The sequence below is a fragment of the Leptidea sinapis genome, chromosome 2, assembly GCF_905404315.1.
Source record: "Leptidea sinapis chromosome 2, ilLepSina1.1, whole genome shotgun sequence".
NCBI classification, from domain to species: domain Eukaryota; kingdom Metazoa; phylum Arthropoda; class Insecta; order Lepidoptera; family Pieridae; genus Leptidea; species Leptidea sinapis.
In genome coordinates this window covers 13,734,311-13,751,723 of record NC_066266.1, presented here as the reverse complement: position 1 = coordinate 13,751,723, position 17,413 = coordinate 13,734,311, and the positions used below count along the sequence as shown (strand labels likewise).

Here is a 17,413-nt window from a genome sequence, read left to right as displayed (position 1 = left end):
CATTTGCATCGTGGTCAACGAACCTGACGAAATGGAAAGTGGCCGGTTCCGTTATTTACCTCTCCGGTGTTTGTACATTTCTACTTAATATGTTTACATTCGAATATTAACTTTTATGAGTTTATTGACATTTCGATGTAACGATAATGTAATACGTACATGTATATATGCAGTATTGCTCTCATCTGGTGAACCCCAGTACCAAGCTGTACCATTTGACTAGCCGCAACGAAGAGTCGTTTTGTGAAAGGCTGGTTATCTAGGCTTTGTGCTGGGACGTCGCTTTCGTATCAGCCGAAAGACGTCCACTGCTGGACAAAGGCCTCCCCCAAAAATCTGCACGATGATGGGTCCTGTGCTAACCAAATCCATCATATTCCGGCGATCTTGACCAGATCGCCGGTCTTTCTTGAAGGTGGCCTACCACCACTGCGTCTAACGGTACGTGGTCGCCTTTCGAGGACTTTACTGCCCCAACAGCCATCTGTCGGTCTAACTATCCTCTGTCACTTCAGTTTCGCAATCATTTGGGCTATGTCGATGACATGGTTCTCCTACAGATCTCCTCATTTCAGATTCGATCTCTTTTGATCCCTATAAAAGAAATTGAATCTGACCCATGAAAACCCATTAGTAGCGACCACTTTTACGTACTCACTACTGGCAACACGCACTGGTCGAAAACCTTCGTCTGCGGCCCAAGTTGGATTCGACTAGTGACCTATTTCGCGAATTTGGACCTACCTAACTGGATTGTTTGTCCAAGTTAGACATACTCGTCAACAATTTCGAAAGAACAGTTCCAAACTGTTACGGGAGTAGGTGCGATATGGACATTTGACATGATCTTCTTCTTGTCCATGTTAATTTTGAGACCAATTAGAAAGTTTTATTGAAGACATCGAGCATATGGCTTAAGTCTTCCATGGTCTCTGTCATGATTACGATATCATCTGCGAATCGAATTTTCTTTGTTAGCTATTGCTAGCTTTAATAGCCTTTGATTTAATATGATCTTAGTTTATCGATGATTCAAGTAGTTTGTCAATAAGCAGTTGTTGATTATCTGTTTCGGCTTCACTTTGTAATAGTGTAAGTGTCTGCGTAGGGCTATGTATTTACACGTTAATCGCCTTGTTTTGGTGCTACCCTGTTATGTAAGGTGACACGGAGTCCTTATTTTTTTACTAGTCCGTGGCAATTACCAATTCTTTATGAAGAAGCTTAGGGAAGATTTTTCATTAATTTGAGCAGGTGGAGTCTAATTCCTATATAAATTTCTTTCATAACAACATTTCCCGCGCGGACGACCAAATACAAAGACAATGCAATATTAGCGGTAAGTGCGCACAATTGTATAATTTCACGGTAATTTACGACGCGGCTGCAAGCCGTTTTATCCATTGCAAACATAATTTATAACGCTTGATTATATTGCTGTACTGACTAATGGTAGGAAATGTATTTAGCATGACAGATAGGTTAACTAACTAACTGGAGCTATGAAAAGTTGTCGGAAGAAATTATTTGCTTCTACTACAAGTGTATCGTTATTAATTTATTTTATCGTCGCGACATATTCTGTCTCCTAACTAATCATTTATGGATACCAAACATAGTTCTAACGTAGGCAACGTTTAGAAATAAGGTGGTAGTTTTTGACTTTCATTAAGCGATATTATATACTATTTTGAATAAAAATATTTGAATTACAAGTCTAAATTAATTTGCTCAGATTCTATGCGGGAATTGAGTTTCCATAACGTTCGGATTAAGGACTGCTATCTTTTCTTTTAGTCCATAAAAGATTAACTGGAGAGTGATGAAAGTTCAATGTTTTTAGGCGTTCGTAAATGATGTTTTAAGGTATTATTATCTGTTAAAATGTCCATTTGCAACAAAAAGTGTTAAAAGGAACAAAAAGCCAACATCACGCGGTGTTCCCAAGCGGTCACCCATCTAAGTACTGACCGCGCCCGACGTTGCTTAACTTCGGTGATCGGACGAGAACCGGTGTATTCAACGTGGTATGGACGTTGGCGATGGATTGTTCTAACATTATCAACCAATGATATTAACACCAATTAACTAAACCAAAATAAAATAAGAGTTCAATGAGCAAAAAGCCAACATCACGCGGTGTTGCCAAGCGGTCACCCATCTAAGTACTGGCCGCGACCGACGTTGCTTGACTACGGTGATCGGATGAGGACTTCCTGGACTTCTATAACTTAAAAAATTACTTAACCTCATCTGCTGTTTTGCGTGTGGTAATCGCGAGAAAATAGCAAATGGCAAGCTCATTAGACATGTCAATAACATGACGAAATTTCTCTAAGAGTTTACACATAATGTAAAAAGTTCGCACTTAGAAGGTCGCTAAATGTAATTACCGATGTTACAAATAGTAATGTCCTTGTAACAGTTATGAAATAAAATACTTACATACTAATTACCACTTTTTTTATCCAAATGATTTGAGTTTTCGTTAGTGTTAATTCCGCCAATATTTGTCTTTAAACAATTCGACACATGTTTCGCCTCTACACGAGGCATCCTCAGGACATGTTGACTAGCCAAAATCTGGCACGAGACTGTCTGGAATTAACACTAAAGAAAACTCAAATCATTTGGATAATTATGGATTTCCGCAAAGTAGCGCCTACTTCAATATTTTTTTTTATTATAATAAGGGACGAGACGCGCAGGACGTTCAGCTGATGGTAATTGATACGCCCTGCCCATTACAATGTAGTTCCGCTCAGGATTCTTGAAAAACCCGAAAATTCTGAGCGGCACTACAATTGCGCTCGTCACCTTGAAGCCCGCTGAATTTCATGCGCCCGTTTTTCTCAGGTCTGTGCCATACTTTTTCGAATGGGTGGTAGTTTTTGACTTTCAATAAGTGATATTATGTACTATTTTGAATAAAAATATTTGAATTTGAATTACAGTTCTAAATAACATTCGGTTAATTCTCAACGAAGTAACATGGTGGTTAAAGGAACCAATTCCTATGCGCTTGTGTGTTTAAATTTACTTAACTTGGCGGATTAATTTATATGTAACTTAAGATATATTATGTGTTCCATTTTATGATCTTGATATATTTATAAGATTCTAGATATACATATAATTTAGAGTGGAAAGATAACAGAATGTGGACATGATGACAAAGTACAGTCAGCAGCGAAATCACATTAATATTTATATTATTATCATAATATTATTTAAAAATAGTCTCAATAAGTTTTAAATCATTTATAATATTAAAACCTACCGGTATTGATTCTTTCTTAATCACGATAATCTGTTTTTGTTAAAATGTATTGATATATTTTCACTCTTTTATTTTATATTTGTGAATATTGTATTTTCTTTCATTTACATGAGTGTTACACATTTTAATAAAATAGTTTTTAAAAGGAACAAAACTTGTTGAATTGAAACTGTAGTTTTACATAAGGTTTTTGTGTAAAAGTAACATTTTCATTTATATTTTATTTAACCTGACGTTTCCTATTTCAGAGCACTTACAATGGGACTGAAAAGTATATTTTATAATGTTGTTGTAATGGAAACACTAAAAGTCAATTGTAGAATATTTTATTATATAGATAACCGCAGTCTTACAGTTGTAAGACAATTTACAATTGATTTTGACTCAGCAAAACCAAAATTTCAGATTGACAAATGGATACTTCACACTACGTACTAAAAATAGATAGTATATATAAACAGTACTATAATATAAACAGAGAGTACTAGCTCGTTACAAGTAACACACGTTTTAATCCTTTCATAAGAATTTCATTTAGGTGGGGATGTTATAATGAGCAAAAGCTACAATGTTCCACCTGACCCATAACAGTGACTATATGATCATAGTTTTGTCATTTTGGCATGTTAGTACCTGTCAAAGTCAAAGTCACAATATCTTTATTCATTGAAATCATATTAGATCATTTTGAATCGTCAATTTAAGATTTTTATTATAATAAGAGCTACATAATGTAGTTTGTAAAAATAATACATATCCTAATACTCTACAAAATTATAATATTTTGTTTTATTAAAACAGAGTTAGAGCAAGTTCATTACCAAGCATTTTTATCATCTAAGTAATCCGTTATTTTATAGTAATCGTTTTTATAAAGTCTTCGTTTAATTGAATTTTTAAATAAGTTTATTGGCAGATTAAGAATATCACTTGGGAGTTTGTTATAAAAGCGTATACATTGTACACCCTTTAAATGTTTTATCAACTTTACCTAATGAGTTAGAGAGACTGAACATCTTATCGATGTGAGTGCAATTGCGATGTCACTTAGAATTTTGTGTTAAATCAATTAATGGGCAGGGCGTATCACTTACTATCAGGTGAACGTTTTGGCCGAGACGTCACTTTTTTCTCATAACAACACACATTAAGTAACATAGAACTTAAAAAAAAGACTAAAAATAACAATGATATGTTTAAATTATTAATTCAAATGTAGATACAAATAAAAAAATTGGTTAGTGTATATTGAATTATACTAATTAAGTAATATACTTCACATTCTGCTCATAGCTATCTATATCTATATACATATAAGTAATAAAAAAATATAAAAAATATTTACTAGTAATGTTACGTGACGGTAACGTAAACCCACAAATATGAAGCTCTAATTAAAAATCGCTAAATACGCATATAAACAAGTTTTCACTTTAAAAGTTATCCTCAAGGAAATTATAAAATGTTTATTGCTTATGCCGACGGTACAACAAGTAAGTCAGAGCTCTCTCGCAGTATCCGGCTGTGGCCGGTCCAGTCCTCGTGAATCACATTCGGCGCTCCCGATGACGCGGTCGATGACCAGTGAAAGTGATTATGTATATTATACTCATAACTAGAAACCACTCCTCTTGGTTAGCAAACTTAAGTATTATTAAATAATTCTTAAACTTAATTCAGGTGTTCTATATATGAACCCAAGTGAAAGGGAGGGATGCGCCCTTTTCGACGGACAGGTGGCCGTTGGGCCAGAAAAGTCCTCGAATGGCGACCACGTACCGGAAGACGCAGTGTTAGTAAGCCCCCCACAAGATAGACCGACGATATGGTCAAGATCGCCGGAATACGTTGGATGAGGACCGCAGGACCGATCGTCGTGGAGCTCTTTAGGGGAGGCCTTTCTCCAGCAGTGAACGTCTTCCGGCTGATGATGATGATATATGATTTCTTTTTTTTTATCGAGGATCTACAGTCCATTCAGTTATTTTGCTCTCCTCCGCTTCCTCTCGCTGTGTTGTTGGTTAACCTGTGCGCTGTGTTGCCATATCTTCTATTATACAGAACTCCATTGTTCAATACACATTTTGTTAAAAAAGTATCGCACAGAAGGCTTACAGTGGATCGACTTTGTCAAAAACACGCGCTTGTGTGAACGAAACGTCCAGAAGTGATTGAGAAATGCGGGAAAATTGGCTCGCCATGGCAACCAAGCCAACTATGGCTGTGACTTGTTGGCTGAAATAGTGACTGAAAATCCTGACGACGTATCTTTACGAGTTTGACATGCAAGTGAATAGACAATAAGCTTCGGAGTAGCTCCTACAACTAAACCAAAAACAAAAAAACCACGCTAAAATCGATCAACAGACAAAGTAATGTTGAATATTTTTGTTGACTATACGAATTCTCTCCGGAAGGCCATGCGGAAACAGATTAGTGGAAAGAAAATTCTTGGAATTCGCACCAAGATAATGCGCATTCTCACAAGGCCTTCATTGTGAACGAATTTTTGACCGAACACTCAACAATGACCACCGACCGCGGAATAGGGGTAAAGTTGAGTCATCATTTCAACTACTTCTTTAAAGTTTGTTTGGCTCAATGGTCTAAGGCGTCAGAATTTAAGCTCTAATTCCCGAGAGCGAGCGTGCGTTCGAACCACATACCTGAAGGTTTTTTTTATTACATTATATTTAGATTTTATTAGGAAGTAAAGAGTAATACCTAAAATAAATTTGTTTTTTTTTCTTGATTATTATGCTGATATTAAAATGTTATTTTGTAAAAAAATGTTCCACTTGCATAGTGAGAGTGCGTAAAACACTTCAAAAAACTTTACCAAAATAGAATAATATGCACTAAAAAGTAAAAAAAATGTGAATTCTTCTACAACCTAATATTCAACTTTTTTTAAGAGTTCTCCTAAGTAAAATGAAATGAATAATATTAGACTCTCTAAAAGTCAATGAAATAAAAAAAATATGTACGAACACACGGGAGGCACCAGCTCTCAAGTATAAAGAGAATCATCGAAATCACCAAATAGCAAAAATAAAAAAATACAGTCGAATTAAAAACCTCCTTCTTTTCTGACGTCGCTCGGTTAATAACCACACAATTGCTTTTTTAGTGTTATCAGTTAAGCTTTCTCTATACTACTAAAAATGGTTTATTTTTATAACAAATTATTAACGAATTATTTAAGAGTCGCTTGCTTACAATAAAGGAACTCGTAGTGAAATCTAGGCCAACGAGCATCCTGGCTGGTGAAACTAAAGCGGATAATAATTTTAATTGGGGAATTAGAAAACGGTTAAGTTGTATACTCTGATAAACATTTAGTAGATTCAGTAATTTTAAAATAAATGTTTATAGTGACGATTCAAAAGCGCTTATTTTAAACCTAATTGAATAACGTTTATTTGACTTTGACTTTGTACTATGCAAAATATCTTGACTCTATACAATAATTTGTATTTATTATTAAAATGTGATAAGTATGGGGCTTACTGCATCGTACCTTATAGTTAACATTATTTTATTTTTAACTGCATTTATTACTGTTAGTTACATTTTAATTAAGTCCAAATGGTGCTATTATAAGATTTTTCACAAACAAATAAAAAAAATTTAAACGATTATTCACAAAAATTATCTTGTTCCGAAGTAGGCATATCTGTAGACAATGATATATGTAATAATAATAATAATATTGTCACACTTTTACACAAATTATCTTGCCCCAAACTAGGCATTGCATGTACTCTACAAGACAATATATATTTAATACAATATACCTTAAACATACATAAATACATATAAACATCCATGACTGGGAAACAAACATCGATATTCATCATATAAATGATTGCACCTACCGGGGTTCGAATCCCGGGATCTCTAAACACTTCTGCTGTTACCAATTATTATACTATACCTATACCTTTACTATGGGTGCAAGACATTGATACAATATACTTACACAAACATACATAAATAATTTACTTAAACATACATTAATAAATACATTTATGATTAATATATTAGATGCAGTACCATACAAACTAATTTGTAAGTGAATAATAGCTATTGTAACATGATTACTCATTGATTTAGAAAGAGGCCGTTGAGTTTTTTGTATGTTCTTCTCACGAGCTTTACTTTTCCGAAAATGATCCAGTAATTTAAATTAAATATTTATAATTCCGACTCATCGCTTGTTTTAAGCCTTTTAGAATAAATTTTATTTGACTTTGACATATGTTTAAAAATAATCCTTGTTCTGTTGTGCTATTTTGCATTTTAATTAGGTAGGTATTATGTTTGCAAAGCAAATTTTTCAAAGATTTTTGAAGTGAAAACTTCTTTAGCCGCGTTGGCTGTTTCTTGTAGGCGAAAATCTTATGGGTTCGCGTCCCCGACATGCTCATGATCGGTGCACGCGATAAATAAATATATAAATAGACACTTTTTGGATGGGTCTTGTGAGTTCGCGTCACCGAAATGCTTATAGCAGTATATCTGCAGCTGACGTATTGTAGTGCTGTGTATATCCTATAAGTACTGTGCATTGTTGATATAGTGTTTTTTATTTTATTTTCAGAGTCCGCGCAGTCGCTATGTGTACTGGAATCAGATTTTGGTTTCAAGATCAACTGCGCATTCAAAAAGTCCGGACTGTTCAGAGTACGGAACCTAGGAGGTCTCAAGGCGCATGCTAGCTTAGGTAATTATGATTTTTTATCATTTAACTTCTAACTTGGCCCATGTATTATCCTTTACAATATTGTCCCAGAAAATGTACAGAGCAAATGTGTTACGAAGTTCAAATGAGTTGTAAAAAACGTTGGTGTGGTAAAAAAGGTAACTATAATGACGTTCTTAATGATACCACAGATTTGCAACGAAGCTGTTTAATTAATAAATTTTAATGTATTAATGTAATTGTGTTAGATAATTTATACGCCTTAAAAGACAGGGACTTCTGTGAACACATCGACAAAAAAGCGGTTAACTGTTAAACTTTGTTTCGTTTTTAACATCCAAACTTGCAAACATTCCCTTTAATATTAGTAAGATTCCATACAATAGTAACAGTGAACGCATATGTTTTATATGCGTAGTAACCATTCTTTGAAATTTCCATGTAAGCGGGGGCAATCTGGCAAGAGACTTACGTGATGGCCCATCACGCTGTTGCCCTGTTACCCAACATTGCCCATAATGATAGGTGGATCATCAGGCACAGTAATGGGTGCCGGTGACGGGCACAATGCGATATGTTTGGTTTATCGAACTGTACTTATACTATAGATGTTTCAAGGCGCGTTACGACTTAGAGCAGTACCAGCTTCTTCCATTTAACGGCATACAGCGTAGAGCGGCTGGAATCATCGACGATAGCATTTCGCGTGAAGTGCTCATACAAGTTGTTCTGGTTGATTCCAGCGGCCGAATTCCGCCACCGGACATAGAACTGCTAAATACAACCCGCACCACGTTGACGTCTGGCATTACACAACCGCGCGTTTCATTCGTTCCTCGCACAGCCATTTTGTGGAATCAAGGGATCTCAAGGGACCTTCAAGAAAGGAGCATAATCCCACCATAAACGCCGGCAACGCATCTCTTGACCACTGGTTTTGCGGATGTCCACGGGCGGTTGCCCCATCACGTGACATTCTTGCCAGTTCTTATAAAAAATATCATCTCTGTTATAGACAGATGATGTCACTTATCTGTGTGAACTGCTCGTTTCGTCACGTATTCATTAGATATTTTGAAAGAAAACTTACGTTAGCGCCCAATGAAGTTCTATACATAATAACGAACGCCATTGTTAGCTCCCTAAGAAATTTTGTGTCGTCCGTTCATTGTATGAATTGTCATAATATGTATTGAAATGTCATTGACTGAATTATTTGTATTGCGAATATACTGGTCTTTCTAAGTCAACAAAATATAGCTTAGTCATCACCAACATATCCTAATATACTAAAACCTTCTCAAAAAAACACGGTATATTTTTATTTATTACCTCACAAAAAACCGACTTATAGAGTATAGATTATCATAAAGCACTACTTTAAGAGAAAAAATAAAATTGTTTTTGTTTTTTCGTATAACACTAACTTCGGCTCAATGTGGTTTACAGTTCTGTCAAGTAATCTTAAGCACTCATACTTTTTAGTAACAAATTAAAACATGCATTGCAGGATTTAGTTTAGGAGATGAGCTCGGCTTTGAACAATCGCTAACAAATCAAGATCCGAGCAGACGAAGATCTACCAACGTCAAAAACGGAGCTCCCAGCATCATAGTGGACTCTAACAACAGGCAGAACGGGAAGCAAGAGGTAAACAATTTGTTATTTTAAAGTGATCTCCCTGACTACATACTTATAAATTTAATTTGTATCAGTAAACAATAACGAAGGTAATTTACACATTACACTTATTGAAAGTCAAAAAGTACCACCCATTCGAAATTTATGCCTCAGACCTACGAACGTGCGTAAGTAACACAGCAGGCTTCTTTTTTTAATAAAATATCGTTCTAAAGTAGTAGTAGATGTATTTGTTTAAGAGCCGATTCTTATATTTTATTACTTATAATAAAATAATTCTTTTATATATTAAATTAGTTTTGCGGAAAAATAAATAGACATACATAAATACTTAAAATTTTTACCCAATTACGTCAAATCAAAGCAAAAATATTTTTTTAATAGGAAATCAAATTACTCTTGAAATATGTAATTTTTTAAACAACTCATTCAGAAGGCAGGTTTACTTAGAGACGAACGAGCAAGAAATTCTAACTTCTAAGGTTGCCATTTTCAAAACAATATGGTATTACAAGTTCTTGTTTTCAAATTAATTTACAAATATGCTTAAATTGATTATTCAAACAAAACAACTCTTATAACTATATTTACAATACTACGACTACATAAAATTAAAACTATCATTACGTGGAAGCGTACCAAGAATACTGGCAGCATTACCGCGTTGGATAGCAAGGCTGATCCGTTGACCGAAATAGCTGCCAGCGCTTGGGTTGAGGCGCGAAGATAGTATTTTGAACATTCTCCGCGCCTCTGGGCCCCACGGGCCAAGTGTCTCGACACCAAACGGCACAAAGATGTATGACTCATTGAGGCCAACATATTTGCGACGCTTGCTGTCTTCGGCAGTCGAAGCAGCAGCCCCAGCACCAACTGACGTAACTTGGCCATGAGAAGGAGCCAGAGTGTCGACGCAAGTAGCGTCCCACACCGGCGCCCTTCCCCGTACCCAAGCCACCAGCGTCTTTCCATCAGGACGCTTGCCATAGCGGCTTGGCATAGCGGCCATTTGGCTCTAAAACAGCTGCCGGTTTTAGGCAGGACAGCCCGTGACACCCAAGAGTCATCTACCTGAACGCCACATCTACATTGATGTGGTTCATGGTGTGTGGTTTACAAATTATTTCAATTACAATGTATGCAATATGATGCAAAAAAAAACGTCAAATACTAAATGCCTTACACAAGTAAGTTAAGAAAATGTAAATTAATAATTAAAAATGCATCAATACTCACATACCGTAAATATATAAAGGCATTAAGCGAAATTTCTATTAGCTATTATATAAAAATATATAATAATATTAATTAAAAACCACAAGCAGTGGTATTTAAGCGAGGATGACGATCATGAGAACACTACAAAATAACAAAAAAATGTTTATCAATTGTGTACCAGAAACGAAAACTTTAGTGAGGGATGATAATGTTTTTTTCTTAATTATTATAAATTTTGAAGCATCGGCTCTAGCAGAGGAATTTCTTAATATAATAAGATTAACATTATAATTTTATACGTTTCAGAAACGGGGAAAACAAAACCGTATAATGATGAGACCTGTACCACAACTGAGCCGACCAAACCAAGCTGCCATGGACAGACTATCAACTCTACACCAAAGAGCATCAACTACCATGAAACCTATTATTGTATCGGGACCCACTGATACTACCAATTTCCTTCCTAAAGTACAATCAACTCAGACAATGGCAAAGCCCATGCCGATGGGAGTACCACCATTCCGGCCTCTACCACCCAAAGAAGATACTTTAAAAGTACTGCCAGTTGCATCAAGGAAAAATTCATCACCGCTCCAAAGTTCGCAATCAAAAGGCCCAGTATATGCAAGTGAGAATTCCAATCATGATAGTGTATCTAAAATGATGTCACAAATGACATCAGTACACCACAAACCATCATTCAGAATCACATCAACACCCCTCGCTCATCCAACAACTAAACCATTCATTCCCATGCCACAAGCCATCTCGATCATGCCTTCACCTGCACTCAAATCACCTAGCTCATATAATTCTATTCCAGTATATCCAAAAAATCCTCTTTCTAATTTTATAGCTCCTCAATCTCAAGATTTGGCGAGTCCTTGGAACATCAAGAAGGCTGATGACTATAACAGCATAAGCGGCTACAGTGATGATACCACTTTGAAATTTAATAAAGATGATATAAACGAGAAAATTGCTGAGATTGCGAAAGCTGGAAATATTTCAATGGAAGCAGTGGAAGCAGCAATTGCATTGAGGCAACAGCAACTATTAAGTAAATACGCAAATCTACCTGTACCTACTACGCCTTCTACAACAACCACCACCCAGGAACCTATCGCTTTTGAATTAGAACCAGAACCAGAAATCATTGTTGCTCCTGCTCCAAATAAACCTAAAAGGTAAATTAAAATTAAAATTCCGTAAATGGTATTGTCCAGTTTTAAAAGGCGGACCAAAGTAATTCTTTTTTACTAATCTTTAACTCCACAACCCTGGAAAAGTAGATTCAATACACAAAATAATATTTTAATTGGCACGGATTACGGGTATCGCTTTCAGCCCAATGTACGAATAAGGTAAAAATAACAAGTGCGCTACAATATTCTTTGAATTTGTGACGTTTTACAATTTTTTTCTTCTTAAGACTTATAAAAATATAGTATAATTTTTAGTAGAAAGGCTAAAACTGTCACGCATTCCATCCATTTCAATAAGAGTGTCTAGCCCGTAACAGATAGAGGAGGGTCTACCGCAAAATCCGCAGAATATCATCCTCACCATTTGGAAGGAGCCTCTCCGCAACGCTGTTGTGAAGGAATTTTGCTTTCATGTTCAATTATACTGAAATGAGGTTACTTGCACGATATTTTCAGGTTTATACGACATTGGTACCTTCAAAAAAGGGGTGGTGTACTTTTAGGTGAAAAAGTACAAGAGAGTATATGCAGCGGTTATTACTTACAACCGTGACTCGGAAAGATATCGTTTCCATAGATTAACATACTTGCATCACTTTCAAAACTAATAGAAATGTGACAAAACATGTCAATTGCATCAAATTGTGACAACGTAGTGTTTAAATTATTTTTGATTATGACGATGAAAATTATTATAAAATAACTAGTGCACCTTCCCTGAAAAAATTGTGGAAAATACAATAGCGTTGAAGAAACTTATTATCTAGCATAACAGCTTTTTAAAATTAGCTGCCCGCTAACAACAAGTCCTAATACTTGTTGTCAGCGGGCATATTCAAACCAGGGGTTTCCCAGACCTGGAAGACATTCAACAGATCTCCAAAAAGAAAAATATAACACTATTTGCCGAGAAAATAAGTAACGTGGTAGCAATGAAAGCATTACTTTATTATTATATCAAATACTTCCAGAAACCCAACATCCGGCAAGGTGATGAACGCGCCACGTGAATATTACCCAGTTGGCTATGAGAAGAATTTCGATGATCATTTCCAGTCCAAAGTAGATCTACCTGAGACCAACTTCCATTGCGGGGACCAGAAGTATTTCCCTGGACTTTATGGAGATGAGAATCTTGGTTGTATGGTTAGTAGTTTTAATTTTCTTTTTTTTTGAAAATAGGTTGGTAAAAGAAAGTCAAGTTCTGCAAAGTCAAATAAGACTGTGCTAGTTGTTTTCATTGCGTTACTATCGACAAAATTGATTCACGACCCACATTAACTTAAAATCCTAAAAACAGGTTTTATGATTTTAAAATAATAATCTGCCTTTTTCTACCTATTGTAAGGATATCTGGACAGTCAATTTTTTGTTGTCTATCTAGACCAGGAGTTGAAATTAATATAAGACCTTGAAACTGATACAAAATTCAGTTCTTAATCCAAAGCAAAAAAATGAGGCCATATGCTGTAATTTTAATACTCACAAGAAAACAAAAACAAAAAAGAGAATAATAGCAGCAAGGGAAAATATATGTACATCATTTAAGTTTTTAATTTTCATTTGCAGTTCGAGAAGTGACTCTGACGAACCCAATATATTATAACGATATGCCAGAGAAAACATTTTATCATCTTCATAAATTACTTTATATTTTTTTTACTTCTATCTACAACAAGTTTGTAGCCCCACGGTAGTCAACTTAGCATCTTCTAGGTTTTTGATATAAAAAATCAATATACAAAATCAATACAAAAATATATTATTCTTTTAACATTGCCATTACATATTGCAGGTATTCCACGTGTGCGCTCTTACAGATGATGGTTTAGTTATGAAATCGTTTCTCTGTCCTGAATCTACTCTCTTCGATCAAACTATCCTTAAATGCAACTGGTGGTTCTACGTCGACTGTAAGAACACTGCCAAGCTGTATGACACCAACATTCCTGTGTCTAAAAGCTACCAGCTCATGAAAGCTCTGACATTTTTCAGTTCATATAGGAAGGAAATGGAAGATGGTAAGTGGAATGAATTGAATCAAATATCGTTAAATGGCAGCATCTTAGTTAATTTATGACACGTCTAGATGAGAGCCTCAACAGGCCAGGTTTATTACTTTAGTGTGCTTGACAAGCTTCTTTCCGCTGTCATCTATTGCGTTCTCATGTGAAGGTATAGGACGCCGTTGTCATGACAGGCACGTGGGGCATCAGTCCTAGGGTGATAGGAACAGTTTAATATTATAATCAGTCACATATCGTGGTACAATATCAGTCTTTTAATGGAAGAGCAGGATGAACAAGCGTACGGGTCACCTGATGTTAAGTGTAAAACCAGAGAATTTGGCGGCAGGATTCAGGTCAGACAGATCTTCAGAGCACTTAAACTATAGAAGACTCAACATGAAGCGACGTCTGTACGAAACACCAAGTGATCTAGGCGTTCATAGAGCACTGGATCTCAGACATTCAAGTAGCTCTGCATTGTACGCGGTCAAATGATTCGATGATACTTTGGTGCACCTGACCAAAGATGCAAGTAATAATACTGTGCCGGAGGCCAGAGCTGTGCTTTGTAGAGCGCAAAAATGTGTGCGGGCTTGGAGTATTACCGTACTTTATTTATGACCCCCAGTCTCTTCGAAGCCAATTTGGCTTTGCCTTCAAGAGGACCGCGGAAATGCTAATTGCTCGAGATTCTGAATGATTACCGCGCCAACTTGACTTACCAACTTTTTTTATGACATTGAACACGGATCATTTTAACCCTTTCTACGACTTAGACAGAGAACTCAATAGAAGACACTAGATTCTTCCGGCAGTAGTCGACGGTTGTCCGAGAGAGATCTGCATGGCCCGTGTTGTGCAAGTAAATAAAGTAATGCTTGTTGAAAGCGTCAATCATAGGTATCATTGATATGCAGAAGAACGAGTGGAGGAGATAGTACAGAACCATGCGCAACTCCAGCGTTCACTGGTTTGAGCAATTTTTGTCCCAAACAACAAGTATACTGCTGTCGGAAATTTAGTCGTTTTATGATGTGTTATAACTTAGATCACATCACTGTTGTGGATGATGTCGCTTCAGTTGCATCATCTGTTCATTCTCTCTTATTCCCATAAAAATGTACAAGATCATGCATGGTGGTAAATGATTACACTTACGATCAGTATCCCGTAAACTTGTTTATCCTTGTCTTCCATAAAAACTTGGGTCAGTTATCAATTAGCAGTTATTATAATAAAGCAATATTCCAAAGAATAACAAAATTCAAAAGCACAGGGAATCCATGACAATTATTTTTCCTATCTTTTTCATTAACATTGTAATTCATCTGCTTCATTAAAACATAATTACGCATGAACTCTTCTTTTCTTCTAAAATAAAATTAGTTCAACCACCTACAAATAATTAGGTTTGGATTATATATTGTAAAATTTGTATTTAGTATGTTTCAGATGATTGCTTATGTTTGTTAAGAATGAAGTATTCAGGTATATATGTATGTAAAAATCTATTATGTTTCAGATCGCCCAACCAACCCCGAAGACGTTGACGGTATTAAGGAAGCTATAACCATTCTTGAAAACCAAGACTCAAAACCAATCAATAGTGAGCGAGTTGAAATTGTTACTGCCCTGCCTTTTATTGATGAGCGAAGTAGGACACAAGATTACAATATGACATCACCTGTGTATAGAGGCAATAGAGAATTGAAAAATTCTACTGATAGAAAAAATGGGCGGACGGTACAATCAAAAGACGAGAATGATGTAAAACTTATAACTGTAAATGCTGGTTTCAACTTTAAGAACACATCTACAAATTCATCCACCACACATACTAATGAACGTCAAAATAGAAGAAGATCTATATTATCTAGAAATGCTCCGAGATTAATTTTAACATCACCCAAACCTACTACATCATCTACAACAACTGTATCTACCACGACAAATATTTCAAATGAAACGAGTTCAATCGAAGTGGAAAAGCATGAAATTCAGGAATCTGTGGAGTTATCCAATGTGAAGAAAGAAGAATTAATCGATCAAATTGATAATATTGACCCAAAAATACTCAGTGAAGCCGAAACATCTGCACCAGTTCGGAGATTTTACCGTTCAAGTGCAGAAAGTACAAAGGAAATAGCAATTGAAAATAATGACAAAGTTCAAATTGTTAGGCCGAGGTCATTCGCAACTTTTGTCGGCGAATACCCAACACAAATAGCAGCAATAGCAAAATTAGACGAGGCTATTTTGGGTAGGCCATATGTTTCACGAATAAAAAAAGATATCCAAAGTAGAATACCAAACGAAAGATATCGAAAAAATCGATCGTAGCCCAAATAAATGTTAGTCAATAATCTAATTTAGTGTCATAAACCTCTTAATTTATTTATTTTCAATGAGCGTATCGAGTACTGATTTACGTATTTGCTCAATTTTTACACTAGTTGTGGATTCAGTCAAGTGATATTACGGTGTATGTTTTAGTTTTAGAATAAAAAACTTGTTTCCTTTATGAATTTTATTTCATTTATACATTGATCTAAAAGTTATGATATGTTAATGCTTACAACAGCTCAACCTTTTTTTTTTGTTGACTTCAAGAAGCAACGCAATAGCTTCTCACATACAACTGGACCACATGCTATCAAGCCCATTGCTGCAAGCGCAGTAACACAGGACATACAAATCATGCTGTCTTGTGAAATGTATTACGTTATATCGAGTAAAACATTTAACAACGTAGCCGGATCTAGAAGAATCAGTAAGGCATTCCACAGTCAGGGCAGATAGATACGGCAGGACAGGAGCACTTGCGGTTGAATAGGCCTCGGGTACAAATAGGCGCACAGATGACCAGAGCGGCAACGCTTATCAGGCTCAGGAATGACAAGCAAATCATATGCAGCCGCTGTACCCGGGCCAATATTAAGGGAACCTGCAATAAAATCAAGATTTAACGACCAGTTTTAATTTATATAGCGTAAAGGATTGAGGCACATTAATATAGCGGAGGTCCTTTCATCTATTGCATGACGTCATCAATGAAAAAGGTTATTGTAATGATTCTTTAACTAGTAGCTCTTGAATTTCATATGAAAAAGGTTTTTTATAAAAAAGAAAAAATCCTGCAAAGAGACCTATCGTATCCAGTGAGACAATCGAGCTAAGAAAAATCAAGGTGACATTATAAATATTAAAATAATTCTCTGTACCAATCAATCGCAATTGAAGAATGAAACTTAAAGCAAACGGTGACCACATTACTTTGTCCATCGCTAGCCATTTAATATTGCCATTAAAAAAAAGTTACTTTTGAATCGTTCATGATCATTCTCTGGTTTGT

General features: G+C 35.7%; 1 protein-coding gene and 1 non-coding gene across 3 annotated transcripts in view; one reads left to right on the top strand and one right to left on the bottom strand.

Annotated features, from left to right (window-relative positions):
• Window positions 1-16,582, top strand: part of LOC126976923 (uncharacterized) — a 77,439-nt gene extending 60,857 nt beyond the window's left edge. Inside the window, exons 2-8 of one of the 2 annotated variants that reach the window (XM_050825545.1) lie at window positions 7,884-8,006; window positions 9,496-9,635; window positions 11,151-11,475; window positions 11,704-12,034; window positions 13,024-13,198; window positions 13,848-14,073; window positions 15,584-16,582. In XM_050825545.1, coding sequence (XP_050681502.1) covers window positions 7,884-8,006; window positions 9,496-9,635; window positions 11,151-11,475; window positions 11,704-12,034; window positions 13,024-13,198; window positions 13,848-14,073; window positions 15,584-16,401 — 2,138 coding nt within the window. In that variant the 3' untranslated portion in view covers window positions 16,402-16,582. Of the gene's footprint in view, window positions 1-7,883; window positions 8,007-9,495; window positions 9,636-11,150; window positions 12,035-13,023; window positions 13,199-13,847; window positions 14,074-15,583 lie in introns of both variants that reach the window. The other variant, XM_050825544.1, reaches the window with a different exon arrangement.
• LOC126978261 (5S ribosomal RNA) lies at window positions 1,923-2,041 on the bottom strand. Its single transcript, XR_007732563.1, has one exon. It is a non-coding gene; the product is annotated as a 5S ribosomal RNA (ribosomal RNA).
• Window positions 16,583-17,413: the final 831 nt, after the last annotated feature.